At 34.6% G+C, this 14,083-nt stretch overlaps 1 protein-coding gene across 9 annotated transcripts in view; it reads left to right on the plus strand.

Moving 5' to 3' along the window:
- PHTF2 (putative homeodomain transcription factor 2) overlaps positions 1 to 13,300 on the plus strand; it is a 160,742-nt gene extending 147,442 nt beyond the window's left edge. For all 9 annotated transcript variants that reach the window (XM_008969279.5, XM_057302893.2, XM_034964317.3 and 6 more), the window contains 4 exons: positions 5,748 to 5,903; positions 7,687 to 7,782; positions 9,839 to 9,964; positions 10,931 to 13,300. In XM_008969279.5, the coding sequence (XP_008967527.2) occupies positions 5,748 to 5,903; positions 7,687 to 7,782; positions 9,839 to 9,964; positions 10,931 to 10,951 (399 nt within the window). In that variant the 3' untranslated portion in view covers positions 10,952 to 13,300. The remainder of the gene's footprint in view (positions 1 to 5,747; positions 5,904 to 7,686; positions 7,783 to 9,838; positions 9,965 to 10,930) is intronic.
- Positions 13,301 to 14,083: the final 783 nt, after the last annotated feature.

Genomic DNA, 14,083 nt, shown 5'->3' on the forward strand with positions numbered 1-14,083 from the left:
CACTCCAGCCTGGGGGATACAGCAAGACTCTCTCCAAAAACAAACAAACAAACAAAAAAATCAAACAATGCTCGGGGGAACCCTCAGCTTTTGAATGTACATACTGTGTACATATCTGAGTTCATAAGATAATAAAGGGCCAAAAATGAAGACAAAACTGAAAACCAGAGCATTTAAGAATAAGCATTAATGCTATGGCAGCATGAGAATAAGAGAGTGAAGTACATTGCCAGTATTAGTATTGTATCCCAGAGACTTGAAATTTTATGCCCACGTAGGACAGGAGATGAGGCCTTGACCTGTGTACCTCCCTACTCACACCATGAAGTCAAACCCTCAAAGATCTACAGCCTCAGTGAAAAGTTGGATAAGAAAAACAGTCTGCTCACCAGCACTGGAAGACAAGAAGGAAGCTTATCTGACTCTGGATGACAAGGACGGGGGAAAAGTCTCTTCTAAGAATATATAATTATAACTCTTCCCTTACTACAGGTTTAGGGTTCAGATTGACATTATATATCTTGTCCTGTAACCCTCATGTCAAAAAGTTAATATAAAAAGTGGTCCTAGGCCCCTGGGTACCTGACAGAAGCAAAACCAAGGCTGTTTGGAGGCATGCGACTTCAGCCTAGACCTCACAGGAACCACAGATAAAGCTCCTTCCGGTATCAAAACATAGGAAGAAACAGTCTAACATGAAGGAGTCAACAGATAAACCCATAGCAGGACTAGATCTCCAGCTATTTCAGTTTGATCAGGTGGAAACTAAGTTTGTTTACAGTGATGAAAGACATAGATAACACTGTGAAAAAAGAACAGATAAGTTTGAAAAAGAACTTCAGACAAATGAAAAATACAGTTATTGACTTTTGACTTTTGTTTTTTGCTTTTCACTGCTGGAACAAAGTCACTGACTTTTAAAACACAATGAACAGAATAAATAGCAAATTAAAGACAGCTAAAGACATAGTGAACTGGGAGGTGAAAGAAATGACTAAAATACAGGACAGAGATAAAGAGACAGAAAATGCAAAATAGATATTTAGACATCGTGGGAGATCCAACATAGGTCTAATAAGAATTACAGGAGGAGGCTGGGTGTGGTGGCCCACGCCTGTAATCCCAGCATTTTGGGAGGCCGAGGCAGGCAGAGCACTTGAGGTCAGGAGTTCGCGACCAGCCTGGCCAATATGGTGAAACCTCTCTCTACTGAAAATACAAAATTAACTGGGCATGGTGGCTCGCGCCTGTAATCGCAGCTGCTCGGGAGGATGAGACAGGAGAATCGCTTGAACCTGGGAGGCAGAAGTTGCAGTGAGCCAAGGTCACGCCACTGTACTTCAGCCTGGGCAACAGAAAGAGACTGTCTCCAAAAAGAAAAAGAATTCCAGGAAGAAAGAATGCCGAAAAACAACATTTGGAGAGAGAATGGCTAAGAATTTTTCTGAATTGATGACTTTTTTTTTCAGATACAAGGAAGTTTATAAAACTTTCCCATGTATTAGGCAATAAAGTAAAAACTAATACCAAATGTCTGATACTATACAGACCACAATATCTAGCTGTCGTATAGTCAAAGTAGAAAAGAATGATAGCAACAAAAAAATCTTATATATTTGGAGATTTAAAACCATACAAATAATACATTCTTTAAAAGAAAGAGCACACTATTAAACTGTAAACAGTTTAATACTGGCACAATTGAGAATTTTTTTTAAGATACTAGTATGAAGTGCTTTATGTCATTAAAGTTGAAGGCATAAGTGGCCAATTTTATAGAAATGCATAATCTATTAAAACGGACTCAAAAAGTAATTGAAAACCTGAAGAGATCTGTAACTGTAAGTAGTTTAAAATTTTAGTAGTTTAAAATATGCCACCAACAAAAATCCTCCATACCCGTATGGTTTTACAGATGAATTTTGTCAAATATTTAAATAGATAATCCTAAACTTACACAAAAGATCTAGTCAATAGTAAAAGGGGATATTCTTCAACTCATTTTGTGAGGCTAATATAACCTTGATGCCAGTACCATAGAGCTAGTATGAAAATGGGAAACTGAGCTGGTTTCATTTATTAGATAGAAAATTCCTCAACAAAATACTAAGAAGATGAAGCCAGAAAGTGAATTACAGTAAATAGGCCATGACTAAGATAGTTTGTGCCTGGAATGCAGATTTCAACTTTAGAAAATCCATTAATGCAATTTAAGCTGATTAAAGGCAGAAAACATGCAATCATATCAATAGATGCAGAAAACAATTTGTAAATTTTCAGTGGGCATTCATGATACAAGGACTAGGAAGTATTGTCCTTAATCTGATAAAGTATATCTTTTAAAATTTGGAGCAAGCATTATACATAATGATATCACTTTAAGAGTTATTTACTTTAAAATTGGGAATAAGACAGTTACCTGCTTTACCACTTCTAGTCAGCATTTGATGGAGGGTATTAATCAGCAAAGATGGAAAAAAAAGTGGTCTAAAGTTTGGGGAAAAACAATCGTAAACTATATGATTGTTTATATAGAATATCCAAGCGACTTTACAGACACATTATTTAAAATAGATTTGTTATATGAAGATTAACAAAAATAGATACAACAACATTTTAAAAATTAATTTTGTTTCTATAAACCAGAGATCAGCAAACTTCCTCTGTAAAGGGCCAGATAAATATTTTAGACTTTTGCCTGACACTTACAATCTCTGAAATATATTCTTTTTCTTCTTCCTTTGAAATAATATAAAAATTTCCTTTAGCTATGGGGCGAGACAGACAGAGGCCTAAATCTAGATTTGGCCAGTGGACCATAATTTGTTGATATCTGTTATATACAGAAATAGATAATTGAAAACTGTAAATACTGGCCAGGCACAGTGACTCATGGTTATAATCTTAGCACTTTGGAAGGCCAAAGTGGATGGATCCCTTGAGCCCAGGAGTTCAAGACCAGCCTGGGCAACATGGTGAGACCTGGTCTCTAAAAAAAAAAAAAAAAAGCCAGACATGGTGACACATGCCTGTGATCCCAGCTGCTTGGGAAGCTGAGGTGAGAAGATCACCCGAGCCTTGGGAGGTCAAGGCTGCAGTGAGCCATGATTGTGCCACTGCACTCCAGCCTGGAGTAACAGAGTGAGACCCTGTCTTTAAAAACAACAACAACAACAAAAAACGCATATGTTATTTTCAATAGCAACAACAACAACAACAACAACAAAAGATTCCCAAGAATAATTCTAACAAAAGATATGTAGGACCTTATGGAGAAACAGGATAAAACTTTATTGAAAATTATAAAAGAAGGTACACAATGAGGCTGAGCGTGGTGGCTCACGCCTATAATCCCAGCACTTTGGGAGGCCTACGTGGGCGGATCACCTGAGGTCAGGAGTTCAAGACCAGCCTGGCCACCATGGCAAAACCCTATCTCTACTGAAAAATACAAAAATTAGCCCGTCGCGGTGGTTCATGCCTGTAATCCCAGCTACTCGGGAGGCTGAGGCAGGAGAACCACTTGAACTCGGGAGGCAGAGGTTGCAGTGAGCCAAGATAACGCCACTGCACTCCAGCCTGGGCAACAGAGTGAGACTCAGTCTCAAAAAAATTTTAAAAAGAAGGTATACAATGTTAGTCACAATGTTAATAGGTGGGAAGGCTCAATTTCAATTTCATATTGATTCTCCTGGGGGAATTGTTGGAATCCCTTGTAATTAAACAGAATGCTTTGTTTATTTAAAGAAATAAGTAACTCATCAAACTCCCTAAAACTCATCTGGAAGCACAGAAAGACAAGAGTAGTCCAGATAATTTTGAAGAACAAGTTGCTGTACCAGAAATATGAAGATTTATTTTCTTTTTTCTTTTTTCTTTCTTTCTTTCTTTCTTTCTTTTTTTTTTTTTTTGAGACAGAGTCTTTGCTCTGTCGGCCAGGCTGGAGTGCAGTGGCACGATCTCATCTCACTGTAGCCTCTGCCTCCCCAGCTCAAGCAATTCTCCTGCCTCAACCTCCTGAGTAGCTGGGATTACAGGAGTGTGCCACCACGCCCGGCTAATTTTTGTATTTTTAGTAGAGACGGGGGTTTCACCATGTTGGCCAGGCTGGTCTTGAACTCCTGACCTCAGGTAGTGCACCTGCCTTGGCCTCCCAAATTGCTGGGATTACAGGCGTGAGCCACCATGCCTGGCCTAATTTTTCTTTTTGTTTTTCTTTTTTAACTTTCTCTTGGAACCTTCAGATGAGAGACTTATTTTAAAATTACAGAAAGACTTTATGATTTTTGCCCAGGTATAGAATGACCAATGGGATGAAATAGAGTTGTACATAGCCATATATATGTAGAAACCTAATATATGATCAGATGGCATTATATATCAATGTGGGAAGGCTTTACATAATGGAAATATGAGGTAAAAATGGAGCAAAACCAAATGACTTCATGCTATACATAAAAATAAATTCTAGGTGGATTAAAGATCTAAATATGAAAAAATTTTTAATATGATCACAAATGAAAATTAAAATTTTGTGTCCTGCAAAGACACCATAAACAACAAACCAGAGTCTGGGAAAGATAGTGGCAAAATGACTTAAATAGGATTGTTAGTCACATTATAGAACTAAGTTCTACAAATCAATAGGAAAAACGAACAACATACTAGAAAAAAAGTGGATGTAGAATATAAAAAGATAACTCACAGGAGGAAATTCAATTACCAATAAGCATGTGAAACATACTGATCCTCCCTAAATATCAGGAAAAGTAAAATTAAGGCAATGAGAGAACACTTCACGCCCATTAGATTAGCAGGTATTAGGAAGTTAGATAATAACAAGTATGAATGAAAATGATGGCAAAGGGAACTCTGATACACTGCTGAGAGTATAAATTGGTGCAACTATTTCAGAGACAAACTTACAATATCTAATATAGTTGAAGATGTAATATCCAAGAACCCAGTGATTTGGCTCCCAAATATTAACTTCTGGAGAAAGTTTTGCATGTGCGTACAAGGAAACACATACAAGAATGTGTATTGCAGCATTGCTTGTAATAATGGAAATTGGCAACAAAATATTAATGATAGGGTTGACCAATAAGTTGTGGTTGATTGTTTTACTGGCCAATAAATTGTGGCTGATTTTTTTTACTTTAACATAGGAGTTAGAATGAATAAATTTAGAGCTAAATCTATCATCATGAATCAACCTTGAAAACAACATTCAGTGGAATAAAAAGAAATTAAAGAATGATGTAGATAATGTAACATTTATATAAACTTTTTCCTTTTTTTTTCCAACTCCCAAGTGCTTAGAAAATAAATTTTAAAATATACAAAAAATTATATAGTTCAAGGATGTATATGTAGCTAAACTATAAAAACCATTATGGAAAAGATAAACATAAAATTCATTACTTCTGGGGTGGGAAGGGGAAGAAAAATGAGATGGCAAAGTTTAAAGTGATTTCAACTGAATCTGTAATATTATTATTTTTTAATCTGAAAGAGATGTTGCAAAATATTAAGATTTGACAAAACTGGGTAGAGGCCCCATGGATATTAATTACCTTATACTCTATACTTTTGATATGCTTAAAATATTTCATAATTAATGTAGAATGTTTCTAAAATATAATACTAAATTTATGAACAATCTATGAAGTAAAATGTTTATTTCTTTTGAAAAGAAATTGTTTGAATCACATTGCTGCTTTATGTTACCTTTTTCATACTTTTAGCTACTTCATGTACACGAGATCTTCCTTGATTGTCACTACAATTGGGAATTGGTAATCTGGTGCATCTCGTTAACACTTTTTCTCCTAAGATTTGTTACCCTTGGATCAGAAACAAGTAAAAAATATAGCAATACCTCAATATTACTTACTGAACAGGTGAGTGTGCCTACTTATTATGCTACAAATTAATGTCTATAAGTTAAAATGTTTTCATTTCCTTTATGTTTTTCAAGAATGTGTTCTATTTGATTAAGGTCATTTGTGCTATAAAGCAAAATGTAAAATTTAATAGGACACAAGCCTTTCTTCAGTGTTCCTGCCTTGACTCATATTTCAAATCCAATCTACTTTTTTAATGTCCCATTTTTATTTGACAAGAAGGAAGTACCATTTGTTAAATTAATGTATTTTAAACTATGAATGGGACATGTTTGCTTTGCAGTGTAGCAGAGCCGCATTTGAGTAAGTATACATTTTTACTCAGTAGAAAGAATAAAGTATAATTGGTTAATTTTATTTTGTATGAATTTGTTAAATATTTTCCTCCCGCCACTTTATAGGAATTTTGTAAAGAAACTTATTCTCATGAATATTTTAGTTAGGGATAGTTTGATTTTAAACAATCAATAAACCTGTCAAATGAGCTCAAACAGGAGAGTAACCCACAAAGATAAAGATCCCTAAGAAAGTATACTTGAGCCCGTCAGGCACGGTGGCCCATACCTGTAATCTCAGCACTTTGGGAGGGTAAGGCAGGTGGATTACTTGAGGTCAGGAGTTCAAGACCAGCCTGGCCAACAAGGTGAAACCCCATCCCTACAAAAAATACAAAAATTAGCCAGGTATGGTGGTGCGTGCCTGTAATCCCAGCTACTTGTTAGGCTGAGGCAGGAGAATCGTTTGAACCCCGGAGGTTGCAGTGAGCTGAGATTGTGCCACTGCACTCCAGCCTAGGCAACAGAGTGAGACTCCAACTCAAAAAAAAGTATACTTGAGCCTTATAGAATTGGACAAAATCAACCACTTCCTCCAACTCGCTCTGAGGCTAATGGTTTCTCATTTCCGCCCTTCTAATCACCTTTCTTTCAGTGGCCTTTCTGTAGACTTGTTACCCTATGATTTTGGTTTACACATGGTTTTGGTTTGGCTTAGCATGAGTTCTGGCTTAGACTTTTACTAACTTTTCAGTTCATGTTCCTACAATATCTGATAGATATATCATGTTAGTCTCACCAGTCAGTATATTGACTAGCTTTGGTTTGGGTGTACATTCCAGCCTAATCAGCGATGGCTGCCAGATTGGGGGTAAAGGTGAGATCAAATGGGGATAAGCACAGTTGCCTAGGCTTGCTTCTTCCACTGGCTTGGGGTTAGAGCATTTTTCAAAGAAAGGAACTGTGGATACCCCAAAATTATCTATTATAGAGTGGATAATAAAAATACACAAATATTTTTGAGTGACTTTCAAATAAATCATAAAACAACAAGGCATTGTGACTGCCTATAATCCCAATACTTTGGGAGGCTGAGATGAGAGGATCACTTGAATCCAGGATTTCAATACCAGCCTGGGCAACATAGCAAGACCCCATCTCTAGTAAAAAAGAAAGAAAGAAAAATAATAAACTATTGATTTAGTTTATTCTAATTATTATTTATTTTTTAGGTTGATTTGGCTCCGATAATAAAGTGTCTCACCTTTTAAATAATGCCATCCAGTCTTTTTTATTTTGGCTTTTGATTACATTTCAAAAGTGTTTGAGAAACAGTTATTATTTTCCTATTATAAAATAAGTATAGGAAATTTGGAATATATAGTATAAAGACTATTAAAATCACCTATAATCTCAATAACCAGATACTTGAGTGAATATCTTTCAAGTCCTTTAAAAATGTGTATTTATTATAATTTGAAGCATTTCTATTCTTTTTATAAAAGATAAACCTCTACTTGAAAATGGAGAAAAAACCTAACAAAAAGGAGGAACTGACACTAGTGAATAATGTTTTAAAACTGGCTACTAAACTGCTAAAGGTAAGAATAGAATTGAAAATGGTTATAATGTCAAATATGCTGTTCTGACATAATTTTATTTTTTTGTTTATAGATATTACTTTGTATGTGGTTTTCATGATTATCCAAGTTGTTTCCAAATTATACTTGTGCACATACATACAATTTATATTTTACTTCTCATTGCAAAAGTGCTTGAACTAATCCAAATAATTTCTTTGGAAATTGTATATTAATAATAATATGTCTGGAGTATTGTAGAGGTTGGCATCTTTGGAAATGTATGCCTCCTACACCTTAAAATAGATATCAAAAAAGAAAATTTGTTGTTTACTTGGGAAGTTTTTTATTTTGTATTTCTCAGAGAAGTCTTCTGGTTGGCCTGAGTTAGCTTAAAAAGTAATAATACATAATTATCATAATAAATATATGTCATAAATAAACATTTAATTTTTGATAACAAAAGGGAATACAATTTTGATGTATTTTATCTCATAGTAACTCTTTGGGGGTAATTTAATAAAACATTTTTTATCACTGCTTACAATATTCAGTATGTTTTTAGTTCTTAAAAGGAAAATATTTTTTAAAATTTCAACTTCTATAACCAATTGAATATAATTGTTAGAGTTATTTATGTTTTCAGAGAATGGTATGAAATTAGTTGTGTTTCAGTGTTACAGTTAATTCTTCAGTCAACTAAACAGTGTGAATTGGGTATAGACTATGCACCACATAGTATTGAAGGGTTCAGAAGAAGTGGGTGGGGGGATAATAAAAAGCAATTACAGATTGCTTTCTTTTTCAAATCCCTTTAATTATCCTGAGGAAGATGATGACATTTAAATAACAAGCAAGATAATAGAGGCAAACTCCATTTTTGACCAAAATGCTCAATGGGAAAAAAATATCTTGAATTAATAGTTTTGTGTTTGCTTGACACATGTATATTGGCTATCTTCAGAGTGTAGGCACTGTGTAGGAAGGGGCTACAAAGGTGAGACTCAATGAGCAGCCACAATCTCAGAGCAAAGTATAAAAATGACTAGAATAACAAAGCATAATAGTATGATTCTTTTTGATCATACATAGTCTCCTAGTCAGAAATCTGGGACTTAACATAGATCGTACCTTCTTTCTCTCTCTCTTTACAGCCAAGAAATTCTCAAGTCCGCTGATTCAGTCTTTTAAATATCTTCCAGTTCATCCTCTTCTCTATTAGTACTGCCCTATGTGAGATCCTTGTCTCTCACTTATGCTTTTGATACACTGAACTCCTTACAGATATTCTTGCTTCTGATCTCATTGCTCCCTAGTCTTTCTTCTACATTGCTGGCCCAATGATCTTTCTTCCTTGTACTTGGGCCCTAACAATGCTGAGCAACCTGTAGCAATTCAGATGTGTCATGTTCTCATGTGTCTTTTAGAATATTTACTCCCCACCATCCACAAAGTTTCAGGAGCACCTTCCTCTATGGCCCCATTATTTGCTTTTTATATGTACCTTTGAAATGGGACTTTCATATTTTAATTATTTGTTGCATGTCTACTAAACTGTAAGGACCTTCAGTTCAGGGACTGAATCTTAACTTCCCAGAGCCTAGCATAGGGCTTGGCATATGATAGAACTTTAAATGTTTGAATTAACCAATTAATTAATACATGTATTTGAAAATGAGTTGACTCAAAGAGGAGTTTTTACATGTTATAATCTTGTCAGAAAATTTGACCAATTTCTAATTGTTCTACCAAAAGGTATTGTTCTCTTCCGGTTTCTAGTCTAGTTCTTATATTAAAAAATGTTCTCTAGCCTCTTTATAATAGCTTAAGGGACAGAAATTGGAGTTACATATTTAGTCACAGAGTTCTTTTAAAGGAAGTTCCTTTTTCCTTTAAAACCATTAAAACTATTACTGAAATTTACTTGTTTCAAGTTTAACCAAGTTTATCCTTTTTAAAAGCATCCATAATTGGTAACTTTTTTGAAAGTGTTTTTTAATTCTCATTGTATATTGTTCTGAATTAGCTTAGTAATTCTTTTTGAATCTGGGACTGACTTTTTTTTCTCTTCTGCTAGGAGTTGGACAGTCCTTTTAGATTATATGGGCTTACAATGAATCCGCTGCTTTATAACATCACCCAGGTTGTTATCCTGTCAGCTGTTTCCGGTGTTATCAGTGACTTGCTTGGATTTAATTTAAAGGTAAGAGGTTGCAAGTACTTTTTATTTCTTAGTTTCCTGTTGCATTTTTGTCGCGCCCATTTTACCCTCACATGCACAGTAATGCAGTCATTTTGGTAAGATTGCAATTATTGAACATTTCACATTTAATTTCAAAGAATTATATATATTTATGTTTTATAATACTGCAGGAATTTCTAACTTGGAACAGTATTTATTATAAATAGAAGTCTTGTGTAGGATAAGTAGAAGTATTTGGGTTTTTTTATTTTTTATTTTGAGATGGAGTCTGCTCTGTTGCCCAGGCTGGTGTGCAGTTGCGCGACCTTGGCTCACTGCAACCTCCGCCTCCCGGGTTCAAGGATTTCTCCTGCCTCAGCCTCCCGAGTAGCTGGGACTACAGGTGTGCACCACCACGCCTGGCCAATTTTTGTATTTTTAGTAGAGACAGTGTTTCACCATGTTAGCCAGACTGGTCTCGAACTCCTGACCTCAAGTGATACACCCACCTTGGCCTCCCAGAGTGCTGGGATTGCAGGTGTGAGCCACCGCGCCCAGCAAGAAGTATTTATTTTTACTAATAAAGCTTTAATTTAGGTGATAAAAAAGAAAAAAGCCTTATTTCTATTTTTGGCCAAAAGTTGTATTATTTATCTGTATAGCAATGCATACATCTTCCAATATATGCACAACTAACTGTTAGGAAGGTGTAAGATAATCATATTAAACAAGTACTATATATGTGTATATATATATATATATATATATATATATAGCCACTTCTCAAGAGAAAGCAATAGAAATCTGATTTTCACATTTTTGTTTGTGTTTAAGGTGAGTTCTTCTTAAAAGGATAAAGGAGTTAAAATATTAGAAACTGCACTTGTTTGTGAATGAAATTTGAATTTAAAAATGGTGTTATATGATATAATTTAAGCTTTGATATTAAAACTGGCTTGTCACTACTTCTATTTTTTTTTTTTCTAGCTATGGAAGATTAAATCATGACAATTCAAAGAAAAGAAGATGTAGCCTCTTTTCCAGAATAAGAGTACTGACTAAGCTGCCTGAAAGCTTGTCACTGATTCTTTGCTTCAGGAGTCTCAGCTAGGGAGTTGAAGTGTTTACATCAGACTGTCTTGTGCAATTCTTATATTTATTTTACTTGTTCACTTTTTTTTACATTTATTTTAGTCTTTATATTTTTATTTTTAAGCATTGATGTACTTAGTTGTTGAAAGGGTGATGAAACTGATATCCAGATACTTGAGATCCTGGTAATTGGTCATAAATAATTGGCAAAATAACAAATTGTGAAAATAGAAGCCATTGCTCAGCACCGTTTCTCCATCAATGCCGTGAACTTGCCTTACTTGAGGAAAAATTCTTTAACTTTGGAATATTGCATTGAACTCAGCTATACACATAAAACATTTTCTTTGGTAAATCAAGATCCAGTCAGGGTTTCTCTTGAATTATTTTGGAACAATGCCAGGATCCAAACTGATTAAGTTACAGTTTAAGCACCCTTCAGTATTAATATATACGGTATTATATAACAGGTCAACAAGTGCTCTTTGATGATAAAACTTGTAATAGAGCAATAATTGTAAATGGTTACCATACTGTAAGATATTTTGATAAAAATTAACTAGTAATACTTGTATTTATTTGAAACACTGGGCTGTTTGCACAGCTCCAACTGTGCATGCTCAAAATGTGCACTTTTTAAAATTGTTACTTTTAATGCATATCTTTATATGGGATCTGTTATAGTGTACTAGGGCATGATATGGTATCCTTTTGAGTGAGGTATATACTCATCTCACAAGTGAAGTGCCTACTGATATTACTAAAGTACATTATGTTTACTCAAGTAAAATAATTTTCTCCCCATGGTACACTCTAGTGTAGGCTATTCATACCACACTGAAATGAACAACTGAAGAATAAGGCTAAGAACCAATAAAATATTTCTCTAATTGCTAGTTGTAAAACTGTATCCAAATTTTCAGAAAAGACAGCTTCAGCTTGCAAATTCTATCCTCTAAACTTATCTGGTGCATTCTCCCCACCCCACCCCCATTATATAAGGGCTATTTTAGATGCTTTTAACCTCCCCAACAAATAATTTGCCAAGTGTCCAATGAGAACTTATCATGTTGGTGTGTTAGGTAAATCGGGCAAATATGATAGTGTCTTACATTGGGCCTTGATTTTAAGTTGTTATATTTGTACAATCGAGTATTTTAGAAATTACATGAAACATGAAACAGTTTTTGCAATTTTTTTTAAACTGGGCATCTGGTTTCTAAAAATTTATTTGAAACAATCTAGAATTTTCTTGGTGCAAAGTGTATCATGTGGAATATCCTCATATTTTTACCATATTTTAAGAACTTTAAGACGATTAATTGTAAATAATTTATTTGATTGGTGCAGTTCTAATCCCTAAATCATAATCTTAAAATCAGGAATGTGTGGAGAACAGAGCCATGTCATATCACTTTGCTCTTACCATTCCTTTTGATCAGCCTCAATTCAGCCTCATTGTGTAGTATGTTTTTTCTTTCTATGAAAAACAACAGAAAGCATTTCATTTTATTTGCCTGTGTTCAAATATGTTTAATAATGACCAAAGTGCATTCTGAGTTTTTTCAAGGAATGTAATACTGGAGCTTTAAGAACATACTTAGTTTCTCATGTGAAAACTTAGGCTTTGTCTGATGTTTTTTCTTCCTCTATTGTCTAATGTTGAGGTTGTTTTTAGGAATTATATTTTATAAACTTTTTCAAAATAAAGGTACATGCCTATACAGAACTTAACATTTTGCACAGAATATATCAAATATATTTTGAGAAAAAAAGTACGGCATGAGTTCTGTTAGGAATAAAAGATGAAACTATTGTATCTCACAAAAAATCTTAGTTCAGAATGGAAATATTTTTGAGAAAAGTAGCTGAGTATACTGGTTTAAGAAAATGCTTGTTTTAGATTGAGGTTAACTTAGAGTTGGGAGTTGATTTATTAAGTACAGTATACCTCTCAACAGTTTATTAATAATATGTTGAATTATGTCAGTGTGGGCAGCAGTAGAATACTAAAAGGAAAATGTCATGTTAAGCAATTTCAGAACATTAACTGAACTATTTTCAAAGCAGAAAAATTGACATTGCTGCCTTTAAGAATACCATGAATGTAAGAAATTGAAAGAAATTGTAAAATATCACATAATATAGAAATGGCAGTTCAAAGAGAATTGTGGCAGATGTTGTGTGTGAACTGTTGTTTCTTTGCCACATGTGTTGTATTTGAAAGTTTTACAGTAAGTTTAAAATAAAACATTCTATGACTGACAGTGTTTTTTTTTTTTTAATTTTCAGGTCATATACATTTCTGTGGTAATTTTGTGTTTACTTAACATAAAATTTAGTTAGATTTGGGGGGAGTGAAAATAAATTTTTTATAACTTTCCAACATTTTAGATTTTGTTATGATTCTTAGAACATGAAAGAATAATACACAGGTTTTTCATCACCAAAATGATATTATATCACTAATGTTTGTTTGCTTCTTTGTTTTTGAATACAGCAAACTGGCTGTGGCCTGAAATATTAAAGCTCATTGTGAAAAGATAGTGGTTTTTTTGGTTTGTTTGTTTGTTTTGAGACGGAGTCTCACACTGTCACCTGGGCTGGAGTGCAATGGCGCAATCTTGGCTTACTGCAACCTCCGCCTCCCAGGTTCATGCCATTCTCCTGCCTCAGCCTCCTGAGTAGCTGGGATTACAGGCGCCCGCCACCACGCCCTGCTAATTTTTTGTGTTTTTAGTAGAGATGGGGTTTCTCTATGTTGGCCAGACTGGTCTCAAACTCCTGATCTCATGATCTGCCCGCCTCGGCCTCCCAAAGTGCTGGGCTTATAGGCGTGAGCCACTGTGCCCAGCCGATAGTGGTGTTTTTAAACAAATGATTTTGCCACATGAATTTAGCATGAGAGATTATGATCAACAGTAGGATGGTTAAACATTCTAATATTTCTGTTATCTGATTGGTCCAAGTGTTCACTGGGCTTAAATTAATCTAGGACTATTAATTCAAGTGCACTTTCAAACTTACTTTAAGCTTACAAATGGCTCT

The sequence above is a fragment of the Pan paniscus genome, chromosome 6 (genome assembly GCF_029289425.2).
Source record: "Pan paniscus chromosome 6, NHGRI_mPanPan1-v2.0_pri, whole genome shotgun sequence".
Taxonomy (NCBI): domain Eukaryota; kingdom Metazoa; phylum Chordata; class Mammalia; order Primates; family Hominidae; genus Pan; species Pan paniscus.